Raw genomic sequence first — 26,777 nt, forward strand, 5'->3', positions numbered from 1 at the left:
ACTTCGGGCTGTACCCTGCCCATATGTAGTCGTAATTGTCATGGTTCTCTTTTTGAGGCAATGTTTTTATGGCCGGATGCCCTTCCTGACACCAACCCTTTTAGTCGCCTCTTACGACACGCAGGGATACGGTGTACCTATTCTAAACCGGGGTACACACCAGAGTATCGTGAGAGAAGCAACATAATCCCGTGTAAGGATAAACGGAAAAGACAGGATTGTAGAAGACTGAAGAAAGTTGCTTTACCAGTCTATCAACAAGCACACACTGCAATACCATCAAATGCAAGGCACAATCTGGCAACTGAAAGTTTGACAAATTCTGATAATCCTGACACCTTCAATAAATACATGTTAGAGATTTCCTTTTCACAGGTGCAATTCTCTTTCACTCTTTTGTTTCACTCCTAGACTGTTCCTAACACTTCTTCCTCTCTGAGCCTTAATCCCAAACTGTCCCTAACACTGCCATAACACAAAGTTTGATAGAGGATGAAGACATTAAATGGTTTGCAAAGAATAATAATAAAATGGTATTTTTAAAGGTATTAAATGGCATTCAATTGTAAACAGAGCAAATTAGATGGGTGGCCAAAAAGGAGGGGATTAAGGTTGTGATGGGTGGGGGGTTGAGGGGAGGAGAGCACTCAAAAGCCCAAAGCACGTACTTGCATGAAGGAACAGTTGGATCGTCGATTAGGTGTCTCATGATTGGAATCCAACAGGTCAAAGCGCAGCTCTTCATCCACAATATCTCCAATTTCCTCTGCTGTCCCACTGAGGTGACAAGTGCCCAATGCCTGTGGGGTAGTCTCTGATTGCATCATGGAAACTCGACTGCAGAGGGAAAGTCCATCATCAACTTGGCCTGACCAGTCTGTAAACATTTCTTTAGCACTTTGATCCTGACATCCAGAAACATTGGCCTTTTTTTTCAAGGGTTTTTCCAAAAATTCCGGACTGTGTAATCCTGACTGCTCTCCCAGCCTGAATGGAGATTTGCATGTTACCTCCCCAAACATCCGCAGCTCCTTTTGCATTGCACAAGGAATTGTTTGTAGAGAAACATGCAGCTGATTTTGCCAAAAGTATGCTTCTTCCATTTTGGCACTTTTTCCCATGCATTGGCACCGATGCAACAAACCATCTTCACCACTATTGTTGCCACATCTGCAGAGTTTGCACACTCCGACAGCAGATTCAACTCCACACTCTGTGCTTAATTCAATTCGAGAGAGTTGTGGGTTTTCTTCTCTTTGATCTTCTCGTGTCCCTTGCAGGTCAGTCTTTTGACTAATGCTGGAACTGTTACCTTTGAAACGAACACCAGAACGTTTTAACGAGAGATCCTTTGAACGAAACACATCTTTCAAGATGACTGTGCATGGCAATGGACAGAGTTGTTTTGCATCCGATCCATTTACAAATCCAGGAGCACGTTGGAATCGAGGAGACCCTTTCACATTCTGATCCACTTTACAAAATGAAGATGACTCAACTCGGTCCGGGTCATTCTTGTACTCTGCCGAGTGCGTGTTTGAAGGCATTTGGTTTACAGTGAGAGGTTGGAAGCGATATTCAGTGACAGCGAGCATATCATCCGTTTCTGAAAATTCTGTTTCTAAACTGATGCGATTTGCCAAGTACCTGGAACTGACAGCAGACTCAACTCCACACTCTGCGCTCAATTCAATTCGAGAGAGTTGTGGGTTTATTTCTCTTTGATCTTCTCGTTCCCCTTGCAGGTCAGTCTTTTGACTAATGCTGGAACTGTTACCTTTGAAACGAGCACGAGAATGTTTTAACGAGAGATCCTTTGAACGAAACACATCTTTCAAGATGACTGTGCATGGCAACGTACAGAGTTGTTTTGCATCTGGTCCATTTTCGAATCCAGGAGAATTTTGGAAACGAGGCGACCCTTTCACATTCTGGTCCACTTTACAAAATGGGGATGACTTAACTAGGTCCAGGTCATTCGTGTACTCTGCCGAGTGCGTATTTGAACGCATTTTGTTTGCAGTGAATGTTTGGAAGTGATATTCAGTGACAGCGAGCATATCACCTGCTTCTGAAAATTCTGTTTCTAAACTGGTGCGATTTGCCAAGTACCTTGAACTGAAGGATGTTTTTGCCACGCTTTTAGAAGCACATCGTGAACGTTTTGCGCTATACGCATTGGGGCTCGTCATACCCGGTGAGGAAACTGAGAAAACTACAGAATAGTCCTTGGTATCATTGCTTTTCGGTGAAAAGCTGTCCTCTACGGATATCGCTGACCTGCATGATAAACTATTCAGAGAATCACCAACAAAGTCACTCAATGGACTAGCAATTTGTCCTTTTGCACAATTATTTGTGAGCATGGAAGAAGAATCAAAAAACAAAGGTGAGAGTGAATTAAGAGTTTCCTGATGAACACTACAAGCAGCTTCATTTGGAGTGCTGGAAATGAGTTTCTTCCAAGATTTAATTTCGTACTCCAGGGGATACATGGGGACGAGGACTGAGAGACGCTCCTTGGAAAGTTTCACTTTCTTTCGTCTTATAGTTACATTCCTCGAATCTTGTATAGCATTTAAGATAATGTCCTTCACACCCTGAGAAGCTAACAATTCAGGACAATCTTTGGAAGCATCCAAAGTTTGGTCCTGACTTTCTTGATACAAAACATCAGCATCTTGACTTGCCATCGGCAAACTATCTCTGTAAACCATTGGATCGGCTATATCAACAGCATGTTGTCCATTGTTTTTCTTCCTCCTCGTTGCTTGAATATTCTCCTTCATGGTGGGGCTTTTCCGTTTTGAAGTCACAAGTTTTCCCAATTTATTTTGATCGCCATCTCGGTCGGGTGTCTTGTCCACAAGAACCTCATTTCCTGGGATTTGCACGTTGGCATTCAATGTAATCTTGCATTTCTCCTTCGAGGCCTTAACAGCAGGGCCTGATTTTCTTCGCTTTTTCATCTTTCGATTCTTAGCAAAAGATGACACACTCTTCTTCGAGTTCTGCATTCAACAGTCATTTTGCTATGCATCAGACAAGGTTAATAGGACAAGATAATGAATTTTCAACAATGACGCAACATGAGTCACTATTAAAGTAACAAGAATATTGGAGGGCGGGAGAGAGATTACACGACCTGGGAGGAATATTGGATGGTTATGGGTTGTATAAATGGAGTTTATTGTGAGGACCAAGGGCCACACATGCAATATGCGACTTTTCAATTGTCTTTGTACCAAACGATGCCTTTCACACATGCGCTGTGCATGTGCTTTCAGCAACTCGCTTCTGCTAATCAGGGCACTTTTAGCCTACAGTCTCTGGAGCAAAATTAACAATTCAGATGCAGGTAGTCCTCAATTTACACTCATTCAACTTGTTTTTTGAACTAGACGCCTTCGAAAAAGTACTGAACAAATTTTATGCCTCCGTCCCCGAAGGTAGCCGGATGCATTATGTTTTCGGGTTGTCAGTCCGTACGGGCTAAACCTCATTTTTCTCAGCAACCATATGTCCGATTGAGAGGAAACTTTCAGGGTACGAGTGACACCCATGCAGAATGTTTTTATGATAAGTGTGATGTCATAGGTCACGTGGTATGGCAACAATCTTGGATTAAACGCAAATAATAATAGAAACAATTCTCGGAAACCGCTGAATGGAAATATTTGAAACTTGGCACATTGCCAGGTACTCCCAATGGGGAACAAAAGCATGATAATGATGACATCATAGGTGAAGTGGTATAGCAGCCAAAAATGTTTTAATCGAACTGCTTATCCGAAAAAATCTGAAAATGCATGCATGTGATCTATGACGCATTTGTATTGAAATATTAAACTTATGACATCATAGGTCACATGGTTTGGCAGCCATATTGGATTTAAGCGAAAACCTTAAAAAAAAACATCTTCTCCCAAAACACCAAATCGATTGACTCAAAACTTTACGTGTCGTTGACTAGGCATGGCAATTAAAAGATGCTCACGAAAACATTAGTCACATAGTGTGGCAGCCATATTGGATTGAAAGAAAATATTAAATAATTATATCTCTGAAACCGCTTACCCTATCGATGCGAAATTTTACAAATATCATCCATGCACATCGGATTTTTATGTGAAAAAATAAAAAATATTTTTTCACATAAAACGGCTTTTTTGCGCGCAAAAAAATTATTTTGCTATTTTCGGAGAAAAAAAAAATTTCGCCCTTTTTCGGGAAAAATAAAATAAAATGCCCTTTTTGGTCGAAAATGTCTGGCAACGCAAAAAAAAATTAGAGACTTTTTCGAAACTTTTTAACTGCGATCAAAATTTTTAACTGCGATCAATCTCAAAAACAAAACGTTGTGTCCACTTGCGTGCGTTGCGTCCCCAGCGTGTACAGCAGTGAGGCGGTGTACTACAGTGAGAGAGTGTACACAAAGTGTGAACAAGTCTCCTATCAAGATGAGTGCTGCTCTTCGTGACAAGTGGCTGAAGGAATTCAACGCTGGCGGCGATGGGGCCACCTTCAAGTACGTGTCGAGTGACACAGCTTTCTGTCGAGCTTGTGAAAAGACTTTCTGGGTGAAGCAGAAGTCTGAGCTGGCCCAACATGTCCGAGGAGACCACCACAAGAGCAACTTGGCCTTGAAGAAGAAGAGGACGGTCACGCAAGCCACCATGGAGGACTTTGGTGGCGGAAAGAGGCACAAGTGCGACGTCGTGGCTCAGGAGCTGTGCCAGGCCATGCTGGCCGCTGGCATCCCATGGTCGAAATTGGAAAACCCTGCCCTCCGGTCGTTCCTGGAGAAGCACATCACTCTCCAGATCCCCGATGAAAGCTGGATTCGAAAGCACTACCTCGACAAGTGCTACGACGAGGCCTTACCGGGGATCCGTGCCGACCTCGGACAGCAGCCCATCTGGCTGTCCGTCGACGAGACGACCGATTCGGCAGGTCGATATGTGGCCAACATCATCGCGGGACGCTTGTCCAAGGAGGGGTACTTTCGTCCCCACCTCGTCCAGTGCATGTTTCTGGAGAAGACCAACTCCGGGGAGATCGTGCGCGCAGTCAATGACACGCTGCGCTATCTTTGGCCTGATTTCAAGCTGGAGTGCCTCAAGGTCCTCATCAGCGACGCCGCGGCCTATATGATCAAGGCCGGCCATGCCCTGAAGGAACTCTTCCCGGACTTGCTGCATGTGACTTGCGTTGCCCACGCGCTCAACCGTGTCTGCGAGACAGTCCGAGAAATGTTCAAGGACGTCAACGACCTGATTGCCACGACGAAGAAGGTGTTCGTCAAAGCCGCGTCGCGTGTTGGCCTTTGGAAGGAGCAGCAGCCCAATCTTTCTCTCCCCCCGGAGCCCATTCTGACTCGGTGGGGGACGTGGATCGACGCCGCGGTGTTTTACGCCGAGCACTTCGAGGCCGTCAAGGACATTGTGGACCAGCTGAACGATGACGACGCGATGGCAATCCGGAGTGCCAAGGACCTGTTCGGAAAGGCGGACATCAAGCTCAGTTTGGTCTTCTTAAATGCCCACGTGTCGTTCATCCCGAAGATCCTTAAGCAGCTGGAGGAGGCCGGCATGGAGCTGGCCAAGGCCTTCCAGCTCCTTGATCAGGCCAAGGAGGAGCTCGAAAAGATCCGAGGCTGCCGTAAGGAGATCCTGCTCACCAAGTTCAAGGCGGTACTGCAGCGCAATCCCGACATTGGTGTGCTGAGGACAGTGGCTTTGATCCTGGATGGAGATCAGCACGGATCTGAGGTTGGTGTGCCGGCTGGAGTCAAGCTTGCCGACATCCCCCTCTTGAGGTACTGCCCCATCGTCAGCGTCGACGTGGAAAGGTCCTTCTCCGTCTACAGAAACGTCCTCACCGACCGCCGACACCGCCTCACCAAGGAGAACATTACCAAGATAATGATTTCAAACACCTACTTTAACCGTTCCTAAAAGGGTCTTGTCGATTTCTTCTAGTCCTCTACTTATCAAACAATGCGATTGCAATAAAGGTACCTGAATGTCATTTTTTACCTGTTTACAAGCCCAGAGTGCTTAATGTTGTGCAGGAAAAAGCTTACCATTTTTTGTTCTTTTTTTGACTGATTTATGAAAAACTTGGTAATAATAAAAAATGAATAAAACGGGGGGAAAAAATATTTCGGGATTTTTTCACATAAAAAAAAAAAATTCCCGCTTTTCAAAACATAAAAGGCCTATTTTCTTAACATAAAAATCCGTAGTCTATAAAATAAATCCAACACCACTGTTCCATATAGTTTGAAAATGATGTCGTAGGTCATGTGGTTTGGCAGCCATCTTGGATAGAAAAATGAACTTTATCCGATCAACACGAAACTTCACAAACGTGATCCCCTTCCCATGAATATACAGAGTATACATTTTTTAAGGTCATATGTCATGTGGTATGGCAGCCATATTAGCTTGAAAACCGATATATATAAAAAATCCCTTCTCTGAAACTGCTTCACCGACCGCTGGTGAAAATGTGATACTTGAAAACAGCAGAAAGGATTTAAATCAAACTTGTTTATTTTTAGGACAGTGAACGATGGCATCTACCCGTTGTGTGACAATGCAGAGGCCTATTAGTGACACAGTCGCATTGTTCTAGTTTTACTTAAACCTCGTAATTTGAGTGAGCGTTTTTATTATTTATTTATTTTTTACATGTAATTTTTTTTTCCACGTGGAATTTTTGTTATTTTTTTTATGCCAGTGTACAAGGGGAATGGAAGTACGACGTACAGTGCACCACTTCTCTCACCCTCAGTCGCATGTAGTCTATACTGTGAGAGGTATCATCTGACCTTCATTGTGTATTTATATGCCAAACTCTCCCAAATGCCTTTATCATGAGTGGTAAACAATCCTCAAGGTAAACAACCCTCAAGTTTTTTTTTTTGTTTTTTTTTTCAGAGCTCGGTGAGCCATAAAGCTAAAAAAAAACAAAAAAAAACAATAATAAATAATGGCATTGAAGACGAATCACCAAGATTAATTTACCCAATACATTTCATGTAAATAGACTTATGCCTAAGTCACACATAGGCGGATATTTTGGCAACTACTGGCGACTGCCGGCGATCAAGATTTTTCGGCGACTACTGGCGATTTCGGGCGGTCAAATATGGTCAGGCGGCAGTATGGCGACTGCAGGCGGCCACATTGCGACTGCATTGCGACGACGCCCCGAGTGGGATGGCGACTGTTGAAGATCGACGACGACTGCATTGCGGATGCACGGCGGCAGCGTGGCGACAGTCTGGCGGCTAGATTACGACCGATGGCGGATGCGACTGGCGATGGCGATGGCGGATGCGACTGCATTGGGGCCGGGTGGCGGTTTACTCCGACGTCCGCAAGACTGCAATAAGACCGCCGGCGATTGGAGACGATTCACACAACTTTTTAAGTCTTTATTTCTCTATTTTACATTTCACTTTATTCATTTCAATGATGTATGACATGAAGCATAAAGATGTTTGATGTACAATAATAAAGTTAATAAAGATGTATCATTGTAATGTAATAATCAAACTTTTCTGCAGGGAGAGAGAATGGAAATAAAGTCCAACAAATTATTTCCACTGGTCCCAAGTCCCATAAATAAAGTTTCCAAAGGACCAAAGTCCTAAAAATAAAGTTCCCAAAAGTCCCAAGTCCAAACAATAAAGCCATATCCTTGTCGGCACCACAGGACCTCACTCCACGGAGACCCTCACACCATCCTGTCTTGCCATGGAATCGTGGTATGTCGTAATGCAGTCGCCAGGCAGTCGTATCTCTGTCGCCAGTGGCCGTAACTCGGCCGCCACTAGTCCTACTGCTGTCGTCGTCAGTCTCCCATAGCCGCAGGGGAGACGTGGCAGTTCTTCTGTAGTCGATATGCAGCCGCAACAGTGTCGGCCCGTAGTCGGGAAGATGCCGCAGGAAGGCCGTATGGCATTCGCATCTCTGCCGTGCTAGCTGGTGGGGCGATTGCGGAAGACTATGAGCGACTGGGTTGCGGCCGCTTTACGCTCTTATTACGGATACCGACGACAGCATGGCGGTTCCATCACGACAGCATGGCGGATTTTTTTCGAGTGCGACTGAGCGCGCCGTTTTTAAACATTTAAAAAAATATTTGGCCCCTTTGCGGCTCTTGCCGACTGCAGCCGACCTGGGGAGGATAACCACGACTACAGGCGACCGTCCATTACGGTTTCATTACGATTGTCGGCGGGTGGTGGCGATTTTTCCAGTCGCCAGTAGTCGCCGACAAATCCGCCTATGTGTGACTTAGGCATTACATATCAATCATTACCTTGAACGCACGATATATTATGCCACAATGACTGTTGTTGCTAAGAGTTGCTGTGCATGCATGGTGATTACTTTATTTGAAGTCACGTATTGGGGAAAGATAAATGTTTGAGCAAATTAGTCAGTCATCAGATTATTTTGCTCAGAATACCACTGCATTCAAATATCAAAAATGGACTAAACTGTGAATGAGTGTAGCAAGTGCAGGAACACCTTCAATCCAGACTTTCCAACTTCACACTTTTTAAGTGGTTCGAAATCGCTGTCCGACTCAAACGACAGTAACAGCAATCTTCTATGCTTGCTCTTTTTTAAAATTCCATTCTGAATTTGCACACTGCAATGAAAAATAGAAAACAAAAAACACAACAAGAAAATTAAAGTAGAATATCATGAAACACACTAAAGGCTGTGAAAAATCAACAGATTTTGGGAGGGGTGGACCTACACAATGAGGAAAGTATGTATAACACAAAACCGGGTAACAATGTCCCGGAAAGGAACACAATGGGAAAGAAACAAAGTGTCAAGATAAAAAGGCTGGCTTGGACTTCATGCTCAATCAGATGAGGCAAGCAGTTTGATTTCTACAGGCCACTACCAGAAATAAGGCATGCGGTTCATTTAAATGTCCTGCTTCAGGATACCGAAGTCAACCACCTTGAAATGGAATATATTGTTGTCGTTTGATGTACAATTCAACATTGTTTGTCTCCAATGGGAAGTAATGGAGCACTCAAGAAACAACAAACATGCATCAGTCTCCAAAAGTATAGAGATTTTCCTATTGTGAGGAACATATACACAAACAAAACCATACAACAACAACAACAACAGGCATGTTAAGGCCATTTTCCCTGGAAGAGCGGGGGTTAGCCTTGCGGTCCCCATGACAATCTTCTCCATTTTGCCCTATTTTCTGCATCTCCCCTTGTTAACCCCCTTGCCCGCATTTCTTCTTCGACCATCTTTAGCCAAGTCTTTCTCGGTCTTCCCCATCTACTTCCTTCTACATTCATTTCCATCACTCTTCTCAACCAATCACTTTCATCCTTCCTCAACATGTGACCAAACCATCTCAAACTGTTTCTCTTCACAGCATCCATCACAGGCTCTATTCCCATCATCTTTCGCAATTCATCATTTGTCTTCCTCTCTCTCAACGATACTCCACACATCCACCGAACCATTCGCAATTCCACCCTTTCCAACCTTCCTTGCTGCTCTACGTTCATTACCCATGTCTCGCTCCCATAAATCATAACACTTCTCACACATGCAGCATACACCTTTCCCTTCAGCTTCAACGACACTGCCCTCCTCGTCAGCACGCCACTCAGTTCCCAAAACTTCTTCCATGCACATCTCATTCTAGCAACCGTTGCCGAGTCTGATCCACCTTCTCCATTCAGCATGTCTCCTAGGTAACAAAATGTTTTCACACCTTCCAGCTTCACGCCGTCTCCAAGATCCAACTCAACATTTCCTCCATCTGCAGCTCCCTCTGTGCACACCTTACACTTGAATGTAGCTGCCACACTGGTTAATGACCCACCCTCTCAGACCACTACATTTTTGATGAACCCACTCAGCGCACATTGTACATTGAATGGAATTCACTCCGACACCCTTCCTGCACACAGCACACGACCACTTCCCAGTTCTTTCCACCTCACCACATGCTTTACCACTTGCCATCACCTTCGTTTTTCCGATATTCATCTTCAGACCTTTTATCTCCATACATTCCTTCCACTTGTTCATCTTCTCCTTCAGTCCATCCATACTTTCTGCAATCAACACCAGATCATCTGCATACAACAATTCCCACGGTAAACCATCCTTTACGAACTCCATCACAGCTAGAAATAGTAGTGGACTAGTACAGACCCCTGATGCACTCCCACCTTCACCTCAAACTCACCACTGTTCCCGTCCTTTGTCCTTGCAGCTGTGCGCGCTCTTTTGTACATTGCCATCACTACTCTGATCAACCATTCCTCCACTCCTAACTTCCTCAATGCCCATGTCACTACTTCACGTGGAACCCTATTGAATGCTTTCTCCAGACAAACAAAACCATAAACACAAAAAAAATTAAGTGTTGCAAACACAACAAAAGTGGGATACAACCCACAAACTGTACAGGATCATACAATGATGTTCGACACTTAAGGCTACATCGATACAATTCCATACATTCCTCGATCCTCAGTGTGCTGCTCATTATTTATCATGAGCAATTTACCAAAATAGTACTTATGGAGACAAATGAAATATCGGTAGCTCTGAGGTACCAAATTCTCCCTGTATTTTTGGAAAGATCTATTTATATGCATTGCATTTTGGTACTAGTAGTAGTTTATTAGCAGCAAACATTACAAGTGGATGCATTATTCATTGCTCCGAAGGACATGCTACCTCCAAGCCGGTGTTTACTAAAGACTTAGTAATGGAGGCCTTTAGGGGGTTTATGGGGGAGAGAGAGAGGTCGGGCTGACTGCCCCAAAAAAAGGTATTTGCTCTCTTCTCCGAAACTACACACACTATTTTGATGAAACTTGGCCATAGTCTTAATTTCATATCTGATGCCAACCAAAGGTGTATTGACTGCATCAAAATCTGCGCTCATTGTGGGGGTATCCAGGGGGGGGGGGGTATTAACCCCCCCCCAAAAATGTACTTGCTCTCTTCTCCGAAACTACACACACACAATTTCAATGAAAATTGATCACAAACCCTCATCGCCCATGATGTACCAAAGTTTGTTCACGGCATTAAAGATTTCAGCATCTGTGGGGAGTTTGAGTGACTTGCTCCTGATCCAGGTGAGCTTCAGGACCCGCGGTCCTATTTTTGCTTGGATCATAGGGGCGATCCACAAAAAGTTGGACATAGAAAAATTTTGATTCCAGCAGTAATTCTTGAGGGGAAATGCCAGGGGCAAAGGAAAAGGCCCATTTATATGGTATGTGCCATGTGGTAAACTATAGAAAAGAAGGGACATTCCATAGCTTGTAAAAAAAATGCCCAATAGAAAAGAAGGGATATTCAAAAAATCTCGTGTGCATACTGTACTACCCTTGTGTTCTGAGAAGGAACCAAGTAATGCTCTAGAAAAGTTAATAGAAAGGGGTGCCAATTTGATTCATACAGCTGCATGAAGAAGTAAGTGTATGTTACTTGCCAGATGTAGGGAACCCCTTTATACGATCATAAAAGATGAGATGCTTGGATAAAAGATTGGAGGAAAAAAAATTAGATGAATAAAACAAACTTGGTTGAAAGATTAGAATTAGATGAAGAGGGAAATCCTAAAGCCTAGTCTAAACCTCTAAATAGGGTTGATGAAGTGTGTATGAAGCACGATATTGATTAAGGGAATAGCACAACGTTGGATGAAAAACACGAAGCCGACAGAGAAATGTTTTATAATTTGTCTTTGATACGAAATTCAACATTAAGAGGGAAAGTTGATGGGTTTATCGTGAAGACAAGCACTAAATTGAAACTTGGGCTTAGTTATCCCAAAAAAAAACTTGTAGGCTAATGATGTCATGAAGACAGAACAGTACCAAATAAACTTTTGGCTGATGAATTGCATATGCCAATAATCAAAGTTTAAAAGGAAGGTAGGTCGATTCCAAAGGGGTTGACCAATATGGATAAAAGACTAATATGGTCAACACCTAATTGAACTTAATAATCATAAGGGATACACGAATGCTTTAACCGTTATCGATTTGAGGAGTAGATATGCGTGGGTTGTTCCTTTGAAAAACGAAAGAAGTAAATACTCTTATGTTAGCCTTCAGTGGGATATTTAGTAAAAGTAAAAGAAAACCAAAGCAGTTATGGACTGATGAGAGAACACAGTTCAATAACAGAACATTAATGAATTTTCATAAAGATAATGGCATTACATTATATAGTACCTTCAATTAAGGAAAGGCAGTTGTTATTGGGCGTTTTAATCGCACTTTGAAAGAGAGACTATGAATGAATGAATGATCGTTTTAAGGCCATTTTCCCCGCTAGAGCAGGGGTTAGCCTTGCGGGTCCCATGACAATCATGGTTCCCTGTTTGAGGCAATGTTTTTATGGCCGGATGCCCTTCCTGGCGCCAACCCTTGGTCGCCTCTTACGATGCGCAGGGATACGGTGTACCTATTCTAAACCGGGATACACACCGGGATCATTCATCCCAGCAAGCTGGTACTCAATTTGCCGACCTCGGAAGGATGACAGGCTGAGTCAACCCCCTAGTGTAGGCTGTTATGTCATTTCGTGTTTTTTTTTTTGTTAAAAGCAAAATTCCACTTGATTCCTTGTCTTTGGGGTGTCACATGTTCGAAAAAATAGGTTGTTAATTTTTTTAAACGGATTAAGGGTGTCAAATCCAAGATGGCCGCCAAAATATATAAATTCCATTAAAACTGGTATTCTGAACACAGTATGAGGTCCAAATTAATGATAATACCCATAATTTCAATACCAAGGAGTTCAAAAACAATTAATTTCAATTTGGCAGTCAAATTCAAGATGGTGGAAAAATCCAAGATGGCCGCCACTTCTTAAATAACCACAGTACAAAAACTTAATGTTCTTGATAACACAAATTGTGAATGATGAAATAGGTCCATTTTGGTGGTAATGCCCACATAAGTAATGCTAGGCCGTTGGGGAAACATGTTACTGATTCGTTGAAATCGGTGGATGCCAGCCATAGTGAGAAATAGTGAGAAAATCCAATATGGCTACCACTGTTTTACACAAAGGTCCACATTGCTATAACAATGATAGCGTAATGTAATTTCCTGTTTGACCATATTTAAATATTCCTGTCTCACAATCATCCGTTTTACCTTACAAGTCCTCGTGTTCATCTCCCACAATGTTCTGAGCTGATTGTTCATTGTTGCTACAGCCGTAATTCAAACAGCTACAGACCTCTGTGCATGGGAGTTTATTGCTGCGGCAACTACAGGAGTTTCCTTTGCATCCTGATTTGCAGCCACATTTTACCAGCTTAGTCACGGCCTCTGGTGCTGGAGGGTTCAAACACATCACCGGAAGAAATCTATTTTCCTCTGACTTCCATCCGTAGTCAGTGGGAGAAGGAAGGGACGGTTGACTTTCGCATGCCTGCATCCATATCATTGCAATATAATGTGCTCGCAGAATGTGTGGTGTCAATGATCCAGAGGTTGGAGGCAGACTCTCTCCCTCGGCCTGTCGATTTGAGTACAAGAACCATCGTAGTGCATTTACTTTGGTGTGTGTTTTGGATCTGTACAACAAGCAAACGAACCTTTCCAGTTGGTCAATTGCGTTTGGAGAGGGTGTAGCAGCAGATTTGCCAAGTGAAGCAAGTGAATCCAGTATCATATCATCGCAGGACATGAACACCTTCATACACCAGTCCTTTGTCCTGCCGGCGAACCTGCCACACATATCTGATCCTGTGAAAGAATGAAACCCGAGAATAGCTGAGGCGCGGTTAACTCCTAACTTTTCAAAGATAGGTTTGACTGCAATTTTTCTATTCAGTTTTCCTTTTCCGGTAAGGAAATATGTCTCAGCAGGTAGCTGTGGATACATGTGGATCATCAGCAAGAAGACATCGGTATCTGGAGAGTCTATTGCAAGTTCTACATCGCTGTTAACTGTTAGGGCATGGAGCAAGAGTAACGTATCCGCTTCTTCATGACCGTGTTTTACCAATTCATCAGGCACACTTACATTGCCTTTTGTCTCAGTGCCGAAGGTTACCATGAACTTCTTCAATTTGTTGGCAGAGCTGTTGCTGTGATCCAGAGTCTTTGCAGCTAAATACTCTACAAGTTCTGCCTTGGTTTTGACACTTGAAAGGAAGTCCTTCAAGGAAATATCCTGGATCAGTGTACTATCTTGGATGTGATAGTAGGTCGAGTTTCCCTTTGTTCTCTTTTTTATAATTTGCTCTTTCAGAGAACTTTCGACGTATCTGTCAAATACCAGTCTTACTTCGTCGTAGTTAGCTGCAATCCTGATAAGCTTTTCAAGAAATGACATGGCAAAATCACTGCATGTTTTCATTTTGTCTGTCTTGGAGATGGAGTTAACGAGGGCCATGCCATCTATGACTACAACTTTAAATTTCTCAGACATGTCGGACATGTCAGTTGAAGCTTCTTGCTCAGGCTGCGCTTCTTGTACTTCAGGCGCCTCGGCTTGGGGTGGTACTTCAGTTTGGGAGTTTTCACTCAATACTTGGTCGCCAGAAACACTCGGTATGGCATTAGCTGGATCGCTTGTGGCTTCTGTTGGGCTAGGTTGCTCCTTGGTAACTAGCGCTTCAAGATGATGAAGGACCTTAGCCTTGTCATATGCTAGGAGAAGTGACCCATCCGAAGCGAAAAGGGCACGTGGAACAATTCCAAATTCATACTTCCCAATACAGTCCTTTAGATCAAGGTCTGGACGGCTTCTTGATGCTACTATAAACCTCTGTAGGAGTCCTCGTTCTTCTTTGACTTCAATGAGTTTGTCACCTGCTTTCACTTTCTTCACTGTGTTGGCACTTTTTTTGTCAGTATATTTTTCTCTTCTACCTCTCACGGACGTCGAAGGAGAATCCGCTGCAGAACAAGAAGGACGTCCTATCTTCTTCTGTCGTATGACAGCAACATCTCCCACTAATGCTGCCTTTTTGAATCGTGTCTTTGCCTTATCAATGTTACCTTTGTGTGTAACATTTGCATAGCATCTCTTGTGATAGGAAACACCCTCATTTATCAGTTGTTCTGCAGAAAAGTCCTGAACACGGGCATTCAGTTCAGCATAGTCTGTGTCTCCATATCCATATCGCAGTTGAGCAGAGTCAATGATATTCTGAATGGAATCTAATGCAGGTTTTGCTACATAGCTTTTGTAGTCAGCTTGCCGAACACCAGTCTGGCAAATAAAACACAGCTTGAAATCCACGGATTTTGGCCTCTTGTCGGGGGGAAGAGCTTCCATCATGGGTATCAACCTCACCTATAGGTTCAAATTAAGGAGAGTGAGGTATACATAATGATAGTTGTAGTGACACCATTTTAAAAAGATATCACTATTTGATGTATTAACAGCTTTTGATATTTGTTTCAGTAACACAATCAATGTAGAATCAAACTCGTCATAATAAGTATCCAATGTTGCTGCATATAACTGTAACTACACTTAACAATCCACCACTAACCTGGCAATAAATCCACTACGTTGTGTTTTGTGCTTGTCGTCAGGGCTTCTACCCGTGGCTTCTTATCAACTTTGATACGAGATGCTTGTTCAAACTTCGGAGAAGGGGAGGAACAGGGTTTAGGGCGTTCTAACCTACAAGTATAACAGCAAATGTGTACATAGGACAACTAGTGTTTAATGCACTACAGATATAATACAATATGACAGGAATCAGTACATACCGTGGATGTATAAAAAGGATCATTGAAGGACCATTGCCCGCCTTTACAGTCAATGCAAATTGTTTTCTGCTATTCAGTTTCTCTTGTTTTGTTGCTTAAGTTTCTGGTTCATTTTCCAATACTACTCACTAACCTGGCTACTATCAAAACGCTTGTTTAGATACGGTATATCTTGAGTGGGTAAGGACTCCTACCATGGTACAGCTAACAACTTTTTTGCTTGCTAATCTGTCCTGAACTTCAAAATCTGGGGATGGACATGGTTGACAGCATAGTAACCTAAAATAGAAACAGTGCTTTGTACATTAATGTCAAGATTATAATCAAGATTGTAATACTGGTAGAGGATGTAGACGTTTTCACTCACTCAAATAATAAGATCGGCCTGTGTTTCTAATGGCAGCCATTTTAAAATTCAAGATGGCTGCCATCCACCGTTTTCAACGAATCAGTAACATATTTCCCCAACGGCTAAGCATTGCTTGTGCGGGTATTACCACCAAATGGACCTTTTCCATCATTCACAATTTGTGTTATCAAGAACATTAAGTTTTTGTACTGTGGTTATTTAAGAAGTGGCGGCCATCTTGGATTTTTCCACCATTTTGAATCTGACTGCCATATTGAAATTAATTGTTTTTGAACTCCTTGGTATTGAAATTATGGGTATTATCATTAATTTGGACCTCATACTGTGTTCAGAATACCAGTTTTAATGGAATTTATATATTTTGGTGGCCATCTTGGATTTGACACCCTTAATCCGTTTAAAAAAATTAACAACCTATTTTTTCGAACATGTGACACCCCAAAGACAAGGAATCAAGTGGAATTTTGCTTTTAACAAAAAAAAAACACGACAGCCATTTTTAAGACATAGCAGCCTACACTACCCCTGGTGTTAATTTAGCGATCGACCAGGATTCGAACCCAGGATCCTAGGATCCCAAGCCGGCACCCTAACCGCTAAGCCAACACCAGGCTCTTGAAAGAGAGACTATATATATATTTTTTAAAAATCACAACTCAGTTCTCAACAATGGGTATCTTTAATTCAAGATATTGCGTATTATTATAATAATACAGTCTATTCCTCAACAAATCAAAACCACCATAAACATTTACAAAATTAGAATATGACAAGGAGGATAACTTGAGAAAGCCAAAGTTTAAAGTTGGTGACATTGTAAGAATATATCGGAGGAAATCATACTTTGAGAAAGGTTATACAAAGATGTGGCATAATGAACTTTTTAAAATCGTTGATGTAATGCAGTGGTTCCCAAACTTTTTTGGTGGCGACCCTGAATAAAATGTTGTCCTGGCCTGGCGACCTGAAACACTGTACAAGCAGTGTTAATGACCTATCATTTTGATACATTGCATTTATTCATATAGTTTTTTGAATTAATTACCAACACAATGATTTTCAAAGTTTTTAATTGGACAAAATGAAAAAAAATTTACATTAAAATGAGACTATCACACAATTTTCCTTTTTGCAGTGTCACAATCAGTTGAGCCAAAATGAGATCAATTCGACATTTGATGCTATTGTCAGAAAGTGGTACCGACCGATTCAATCTTCTTGGCAACATTTGCTCCGCAAACAGTTTTCACCATTTCCATTACTGCTGGCTTCACCAGCTCCTCTCCAATGGTATGGGGCTTTTTGCATCTTGCAATATACCATGCCACTTCAAAGCATGCCAAGGAAGCTTTCTCCAGAGAAAAGGCTGAAATCAAGGGAGCATCAATCTGACTTCGTTTTACCTGTTCGTCTTTGTCCTCCCAGTAACTCAGTGGCTTTTCGACAAAGTTTGGATGAACTGAATGCAAATGACGCTTCAATTTGTTTTCCTTCATTGATTAATTGGCGAAGACTTGCAGGCACTGAACACACTGAGGTCAGGCATTCCCAGATTTTTCTCTCATCTCGGTGAAGCCATATTTCAAAAACTCAGGCTTATACAGCAGTTGTGTTTTGCGTGGGGCCATTTTTCCAGTTAAAGAAAGACCAGCCCTGGAATGAAAAATTATAAATTATAACATTTTTAGAAAACATTGGAAATTGTTCAAAAAGTTAAAAATAACCAATTGTAAAGTTAATTATTATGAATTATTATATTATTCAACTCCACACAGAGTAACATTAATCAGAAACTGCATGTAAATTAAGACAAGAAAGATGCAGGAGTAGGGAATAAATGTTGTTCCTGGACCACCCTCATTTCTCCATTCACTTACATGTTAATTTTCCTCTCACCCTCATTTCCCCTTAACACCTCTATTTCTGCCACCCTGATCTTTACAAACCTTTTGGCCTTTTGACATACTAGCTATAGCACCTACTCTGATCCTCAATGTTGTTCATTAGACCACTCAAACAATGATCCTACGAATATTTGCTCCCTCTCACCCCCTTATGAACCCCGAACATTTACCCTTATGGACCTATGATCCTTCTAGCCTTATGAACCTATGATCCTTCTAGCCTTATGAACCTATGATCCTTCTAGCCTTATGAACCATGATCCTTCTGGCTCTGAAACTATTGACACTGAGCACAGGTCCTTATACACTGGCAGATCATTTAGTAGACCACTCAAACAATGATCCTACAAATATTTGTTTATGTGTGGGAAATAATTTAATTCTCTTACCACTCTCTTCACCATCTCATCCAACTCACCGGTATTTAAAATTAATTCTCTTATTTGTTTTGTGAACTTTTTTACCAGTTGCCTTTTCAATAAGGCTTATTTGATATTTTTCACATTCATTTTGTTTTCCATTTATATACCAAGGCTACCATACTCGAACCTTTTCTAATTAATAGCTCACTGTTGAGAAATGATGTTGTTTCACTTGGATAACTTCCCAGGAGTTCTCTTTGTCTTGTTTCCTGTTTTTCACACACACGCCCTCAGTTTCCCAAAAGCTGACAAGCAGTTCATTTCCCCGAAATACATTTTCTTCATTATAAAAAGAGAGGTCTCCGAACGGGACATTTAAACATTGTGAACGAAGATGAGCTTGTCAGAATACTCACCAGGACATTGGTAAGTTTCATTCAGAATTAAACACTGTTAATGCGAGCTTTGTATGTGATTAATTATATAACTAATTATTTATTTTTCCTCTTCATTACAGCAATTCAAATATTGTGAATATCCTGGCAGAATTTCAAGTTGTTTCTCGAGTTCCACAATGAACTGAATACGGGTTTGAATAACCTACCTCCGAGATGGAGGGCTCAGAATGAATTCAATGTTTCACCGTTCTTAGAAGATTCATGTGAAAGGTATGATACAAAATAAAAAACGAGATGTGTGTGTGTGTGTGTGTCTGTGAATAAAAGAGAGAGATCGAATTGTGAGGAACAGAAATGAAAAAACGAGAATGTGTGCGTGTGTGTGTGTATGTGTATGTGTATGTGTATGTGTATGTGTATGTGTATGTGTGTGTGTGTGTGTGTGTGTGTGTGTGTGTGTGTGTGTGTGTGTGAGAATAAAAGAGATCGAATTGTGAGGAACAGAAATGAAAAAACGAGATTGTGTGTGTGTATATGTGTATGTATGTATGTATGTATGTATGTATGTATGTATGTATGTATGTATGTGTGTGTGTGTGTGTGTGTATGTGTGTGTGTGTGTGTGTGTGTGTGTGTGTGTGTGTGTGTGTGTGTGTGTGTGTGTGTGTGTGAATAAAAGAGAGAGATCGAATTGTGAGGAACAGAAATGAAAAAACGAAAGTGTGTGTGTGTGTGTATGTTTGTGCGTGTGTGTGTGTGTGTGTGTGTGTGTGTGTGTGTGTGTGTGTGTGTGTGTGTGTGCGTGCGTGTGTGTGTGTGAATAAAAGAGAGAGATCGAATTGTGAGGAACAGAAATGAAAAAACGAGATGTGTGTGTGTGTGTGTGTGTGTGTGTGTGTGTGTGTGTGTGTGTGTGATGTTTTGTATGGCTTCCTTCAACGAAGTAATTTCTCTTTTCTTGTCTGTAGTATTAAAGTCGAAGAAGACACAGACAAGATTTTGTCTCTTGTCCAAAACGACCATCAGAGTCTGACCCTGGTAATTCATTATTCATCTCTCTGACTGGCACCAATAAACGGGAGCTGACATTTATTTATTCATTGTCAATACGATGTATCTTTTAATAATTTCTCCTCATGTTTTTCTTTCTTTTTTCAAACAGAATACAACACCTGTTGAGATCGATGACCACAACCACGATCACGACCTCGATGACCACAACTTTGATTGGGATGATTATGATTTACCAAAGAGTGTTTTTTTACTCCCAACCTGTGATACCCTAAATTTTCACCTCAACGATCTTGACAAAAAGCTTGATCTTTTAGAGGTATGTGTGCATAATGGTCATTATTTAAAATCGTTGTTGTAATCGCAATGCTCATATCTCAATTCACAATGCTCATAAACACCACCTTTAGAGGCCATTTTTCCCCGCAAGCGGGGGTTGGCCTTTTTCGGGAACCGTGGTTGTTGTTGTTTTTCGGTCCCCTTTTTGAAGCAATGTTTTACGGCCGGATGCCCTTCCTGACGCCAACCCTTTTTGCCGCCTTTTAACGACAAACAGGGAATTACCAGTGAACTGGTCCTCAATTAGCCGACCTCGGAAGGATGACAGGCTGAGTCAACCCCCCTGGCGTTAATTCAGCGATCGACCGGGATTCGAACCCAGGATCCTAAGCTGGCACCCTAGCCGCTAGCCCAACACCAGGGTTCTAGCCGCTAGCCGCTAGCCCAATGCTCATATCAATTCATAATCACAATGCTCATATCCTCTCCTTGCTACACCCCCCACCCCCCCCCCCCCCCTCTTGTCTTAAACAGAAACAGATTCAAAACCTGGAGACATCTGCTGTATTTGACTTGTGCTGGGAAGAAGCTGTTGGCTTGTGCTGGGAAGAAGTTGAATATATACCTCAAGAAAAATGTTTTAATACTATAAAGATTTTTATGTTTTCACTATTTATATGTGGTTATATTTGTCTTGACTACAATTATTTAATTCTTAATTACAAAGAGAGAATAAAGGAAAAAAGGAAAGGGAAGTGCACCCCTGCCAAAGACTCTCCACCCTCCTCATCCCACCCCTCCCCTCCCCTTGTGTGTGGGGAAGGTGTGGGTGGGATGAGGGGGGTGGAGGGTCAAGGGTGGGGGTGCACAAAGGGGTGTGGTCTGTGTGGGCGTGGCCTGTGTGGGCATGGCTTAAGTTTTTTTGTTTGTTTTTTATTACTAGTAATTAAATTAACTAATCTGGGTGGGGTGGATAAAAGTATGGATGGTTGTTGTTTAATGGCTTATCAGTTTTGTTTTTTGTAATTCTTGTGAGTAAAATGAACCCAAGATTTCTTCCCCATTCATATCATATAATTTGTAGGTCCAAGGGACTGTATCCATTACATCAACGATTTTAAATAATTAATTAGTCCATTTTTTTTGTATAACCTTTCTCAAAATGACTTTTCCATCTGTATATTCTTACAATATCACCAACTTTGAACTTCGGTTTTCTCAAATTAATCTCCTTTTCATATTCTAATTTTGTAAATGATTCTGAAGGTTTTGATTTTGTTGATGAATGAACAGTATTATTGTAATTATCTACAATATCCTGAATTAAATACACCCATTGTTGAGAACTGAGTTGCGTGAATTTTTTATACAGTTTCTCTTTCAAAGTACAATTAAAACACTCAATAACTGCTTTTCCTTCATTAAAGGTGCTGTATAATTTAATACCCTCCCCCTTAAGAAATTTCATAAATATTTTGTTATAGAACTCTGTTCCCTCATCAGTCCATAACTTCTTTGGTTTCCTTTTATCCCTATCAAATATTAGCTTAAAGGCTAACATTAAAGTACCACCACTTATTTTTTTTTAAAGGAACAACCCAGGCAAATCTACTCCTCAAATCAATAACGGTTAAAGCATATAGTCAGGTTCACTATGTCAATAAATTATATTTCGTTCAAAATCATGGTAGATAAGCAAACCTATACATTTTTGGAAAGGTTATAGCATAAGGAAACTAAAAATCATTGTTTACATTTGGAGAGATACCTGTATGGCGGCCATTTTAGATTTTCAAAATGGCCACTGTAAAATACATATTTTGTTCTATTTCTGCCTCTAATTACCCTAAAAACCTTTTAAAATACACTAAACCTATATTTTCAGGGACAAGGAATCCAATAAAAGTATCAAATTAGTGCTATGGGGAATGGTAAGACACGAATCAAAGGTTTTGAATTGCAAAATACTGTCTTTATATTCGCGATAAGTTGCATAATCAAATACATGTTATCATTTTGTACAGGCAGTTAATAACATCAAAATGTGTCACAATAATTCATATCACCAAACATACACAGGCAGTCAGCAAAATCATATATACACATGCAGTCAGTATAACTTCACATCTACACAGGCAGTCAATGACAAAATATACACAGGCAGTCAATGGCATCAAACATACACGATTACAGAATATGCCATTTAGAGTTCGTCATCACTCATCACTGTCCTGTGCGTCGTATCCGACAATATAGTCCGCATCGTTTTCACAGTCCGTTCCACACAAGCAAAGGTCGGTCAAATTGATTTGCAAATCGAACTGGTCGAATGGTCGATCGAATCGAATTCAATGAATCGAATCGATCGAATGGTCGATCGAAGCGATTGGTCGAATCGAATTGGTCGGAATTGGCAAATGTAAACATTGATTTTCAGATTTTCCATGTAATAACGTTTCCAAAAATGTATAGGTTTGCTAATCTACCATGATTTTGAACGAAAAAACATAGTGAACCTGACTAATACCTGTATCCCCTGTCATTATTCAATTCAATTAAATCAGTGGACCATACATATGTGGTCAGTGTCTTTGGAATAAACCTTCCTTCTTTTAAACTTAGTGATTATAGGTTTGTGTAATTCTTCAGCCAAAAGCTCCTCAGTCTTGATGACATCATTAGAGCCTAATAGGTTTTTGAGGAATAACCAAGACCAAGTTTCAATTTAGCACATCATTTTTTTCACAATAAACCTATCAACTTTCTCTCTCAACGCAGGATATCGTATCAGACAAATTATACAACATTTCTCTGTCTGCTTCATGTTTTTCATCCAATGTAGTGGTATTCCCATAAGCAATATCATGCTTCATACACACTTCATCAACCCTATTTATAGGTTTAGACCAAGGTTTAGGATTGTCAGCCTCATCTAATCTCTTATCCAAGTTTGTTCTTGGACCACAGAAAGAATATCCAGGTAGATGTAGTTCCCCTGGAATTCCAGTTGTTGTAAATTTACTTCCTGACAAACTTTTGTATGTCTCCTCCACTTTTAGGAGAGATGAATTGGCACTTTTTAAAGCCACACACTTGACATATTCCTTTTTGATAAACTCTATTATTTTTAGCTTTAACATAAGATGTTGTGGTTTTTTTTTGTTTTTTTTGTATACAAGATCGAGGCTCGTGAAGGAGCGAACATTTATCACACAGAAAGACAAACCGACAAACCGACACATAACCGACAAACCGACACATAAAACAAAAAGCATCGGGAGCGGTAGACAAGATGGGGAGAGAGGGGGAAGGACACAAACACAACATTTGAGAGCAGGAACCGAGAGACATGGAGACATCGAGAGATCTGTGGGAGGGAGAGGGCTTTGGGGGGAGGCATGGGAAAGGGGGTGGGAGAGGCATAAAACATATGGACACTGCCAGAACTACCAGGAAAGAAGTTGGAATTACAAACAAGGTGGATCTGGGGTGAATTAGTGGGGGTAGAAAAGATCAAGGTTTTGGATGGGGGAAGATAAGAGATGGTGGTGAACAGCTGTTTTAAAGACCTGGAGGGAGGAGTGGGATTGAAGGGAGTGTGGGAGTTTGTTCCAGAGGCGGGAGAAAAGAGGAATGAAGGAGTGAAGGTGAGCAGAGAGCCGAGATTTTGGCAGTTTAACCATCAGAGGCTTGCTGGCAGATCTTGTGCGACCTGTAGGAATATTTGGGGGACAGAGCACAGAGAGAGCTGGGGGAGCAAGGCCGGAGAGGAGTCGGTAGAAGACAGAAAGACCACCTACCTGCCTGCGGTGAGTGAGTGAAAGGCCCTCAGAGATAGCTTCATCGCGGGAGATTCCAATGATTCTGAAAGCTTTGGTTTCAACAGCGTGAAGCCGAGCTAGGTGTGAGGCAGGAGCACCAGCCCATAGGGGAGAACAGTATTCCATTGAGCTGCGGATGAAAGCCTTGTATGTGGTGAGGAGCTCAGGTGTGCCTAGGAAGGACTTCGCACGACGGAGGATGCCCAGTCGGCGACTGGCTTTGCAGGCCAGCTTGGAAATGTGGTTTTCCCAAGAAAGATCATGGCAGATAGTGAGACCCAAAAGCTTGAGCGACAGAACTTCTTGGAGAGGATTGTTGAGAAAGTAGATGGGAGGGTTGTCCAGTCGATCTTTTCGGAGAGACATAGTAAGAGTGTGAGATTTGTCAGGATTGAAAGACATGTTCCACTTGTTTGACCAGTCTGTGATTTTGTCCAGGTCTTCAGAGAGTGAGGAGGCTGCAGATATTTTTAGATTTAGTTTTCTTTTTACATTTGAGACGATAACTCATTTATTTATGAGAAAAAGTCCTACATAGTGCCAAAACCATTTTGGTTTTCAACATATACATTTCTATCTTGATTTTTAAAACAAAGAATCCTTAGGAATGTCTTCACTCTCTCCTCCATTTATTTACAAATAAAACTAACTAAAGTCAATAACACCAACATCACTTTCTCTTCTTCATGTATATCATGTATATCTGCGAAATCATCGCAGCAAATTTAAAAACCAATATCTTCGTGAGTCATTAATTCTTTATTTTCCTCTTCGGTGCGTTGAGATCGATTTATTTGCCGTAATACCTTCAATCTTTCATTAATCTCAGGAATGGTCATATTTTTATATTTTTCCTTCCTCTCTCTTTCCTCTCTTTCCTCCTTCTCCTTTTTCTCTCTTTCCTCCCTCTCCTCCTTCTCCTTTTTCTCCCTTTCCTCCTTCTCCCTTTCCTCCCTCTCCTCCTTCTACTTTTTCTCCTTTTTTTCCCTCTCCTCCTTCTCCTTCTCCTTTTTCTCCCTTTCCTCCTTCTCCTTTTTCTCTCTTTCCTCCTTCTCTTCTTCAACTCCTTCCTCCTTCTTCTCAACTCCTTCCTCATCCCTTGCTACCCTTGAGTTTGAGCCCCAAAGAATATTATACATATACTCATCTGGATTTTGAGATATTCTTGTCTCTATAATTATTTTTCTCATAATAGGATAACAATAAGATTTGTTGATGATTTCTAAAAGAGTTTTATATTTCATAACTTTGAGAAGTTCATTTTTATTTAATATTTTAATCAAGTCTCTATTTGTGGGTTTAACAATATCAGTATAAGGCCAGTTTTTTATGACAAAATTTCCATGTATATGCTCCAAATCATAAGGTATGCAATACCGAGCACCCTTTTCTTGTAGGTATCCCTGAACACAAAAATTATAATTCTCTTGTAGTCTTCTTCCTGCCATTTATGTATCAGAAATATATGTGAGATTAATATTATGACAGGTAATACCACCCTATCTTCCCACTACCAAATCGGTTTGTATTCCTCGGCTTTATATCCTTATCTCATTACCTTCCTTCTTTGTCATGCTAACCATCGCTATACTATCATATATTTTTTTAATCTTAAAATAATGTATTTGTTGTTTACTAATTGTACTTCCACATAACTCCTTATCCTCACCAAGCGGATAATATTCTTCTTTACGAGACTGATTAAAATCATGTAGGTCTTCTAAGTTTATTGAAAAAAACCAATTATACCCTAAATCAGGCATATCATACCCCCATTTATTAATTCGCATATTAACTATATGTCCTTCTTTATAAAATTCAATTGTAAGCAGAGAGTTAAATTGAATGAGGAAAGGTGCATGGTCAGTATAACCAGGTGTTGTGGTTGTAAATTTTACTTGTTTAACAAAACGTGCTGTTTTATTTAAAGATATATATTGTGATAAATCACTGAATCTAATTAAGTCATTCGCATCTGTAGGGTTTGGATATTTGATTAATTTATAAGTATTCTTCATATTAATATTTTTACTTATACTATATTTTTGTCGTTCAGCCTGTGCCTTTGTATAATAATTTGATAAATCAATATCCTGAGAGGATTCTCCAAAGATAGAACCATCTTTTCCGACATGTCATTTATATTAGATTAAAAATGACATCATAAAAATTTTCATTATTGTCGAGTTGAAATAATACATATAAACATAATTGACCACAACATTTAGAATTAATTTCTTGAACTTGAAATGTTTGATAAACACCATTCTGTAAGAATTGTATTACTTCAACAGGTGGTGGCATACCATAACTATCAAAATAATATTTATCCTGACTATTATGAAGACAAACCCAATGAGAACAATTCTGTGTGTCTAAATTCATAATGATATGAATTTAGGTCCTTGTGTTTAGGTCCTTGGTGTCCTTGTGTTTTATACTTCTCCCTCCACCTCCCCCCAAGCCCTCTCCCTTCCACACATCTCCCTGCTCTCAAATGTTGTGTTTGTGTGCTTCCCCTTCTCTCCCCATCTTGTTTTCCGCTCCCTCTTTTTATACATTTTGTTTGTCTGGTTGATTTGTTTGTGAAGTAAATGTTAGCTCTTTCACGAGCCTCGATTCAATATACATACAAAAAAAAAAAAAAAAAAAAAAAAAAAATTCTTTGTATTCTTGGTCAACTTTGTTAATTCATCTCTCATACAAATAACCACATTATCAATTTTTAGTTTTTTACAATACTTAGCTAGTTCTATATTTGACGTTGTATTCTTTCCAAATTGTTTAAACCATTTATCCATTTATTTATGAGAAAGATACAATCCATTACCCCGTTTAGTTAGTTTAACACCCG

General features: G+C 40.8%; 1 protein-coding gene across 1 annotated transcript in view; it reads right to left on the reverse strand.

Moving 5' to 3' along the window:
- Window positions 1-26,777, reverse strand: part of LOC144888153 (uncharacterized) — a gene marked incomplete at its 3' end in the record, with an annotated part of 131,072 nt that overhangs the window by 68,321 nt on the left and 35,974 nt on the right. The window contains 2 exon segments of the mRNA XM_078769996.1: window positions 669-3,011; window positions 8,547-8,670. Coding sequence (XP_078626122.1) covers window positions 669-3,011; window positions 8,547-8,670 — 2,467 coding nt within the window.

Source organism: Myxine glutinosa, chromosome 1 (assembly GCF_964187855.1).
Source record: "Myxine glutinosa chromosome 1, kmMyxGlut1.1, whole genome shotgun sequence".
NCBI lineage: Eukaryota > Metazoa > Chordata > Myxini > Myxiniformes > Myxinidae > Myxine > Myxine glutinosa.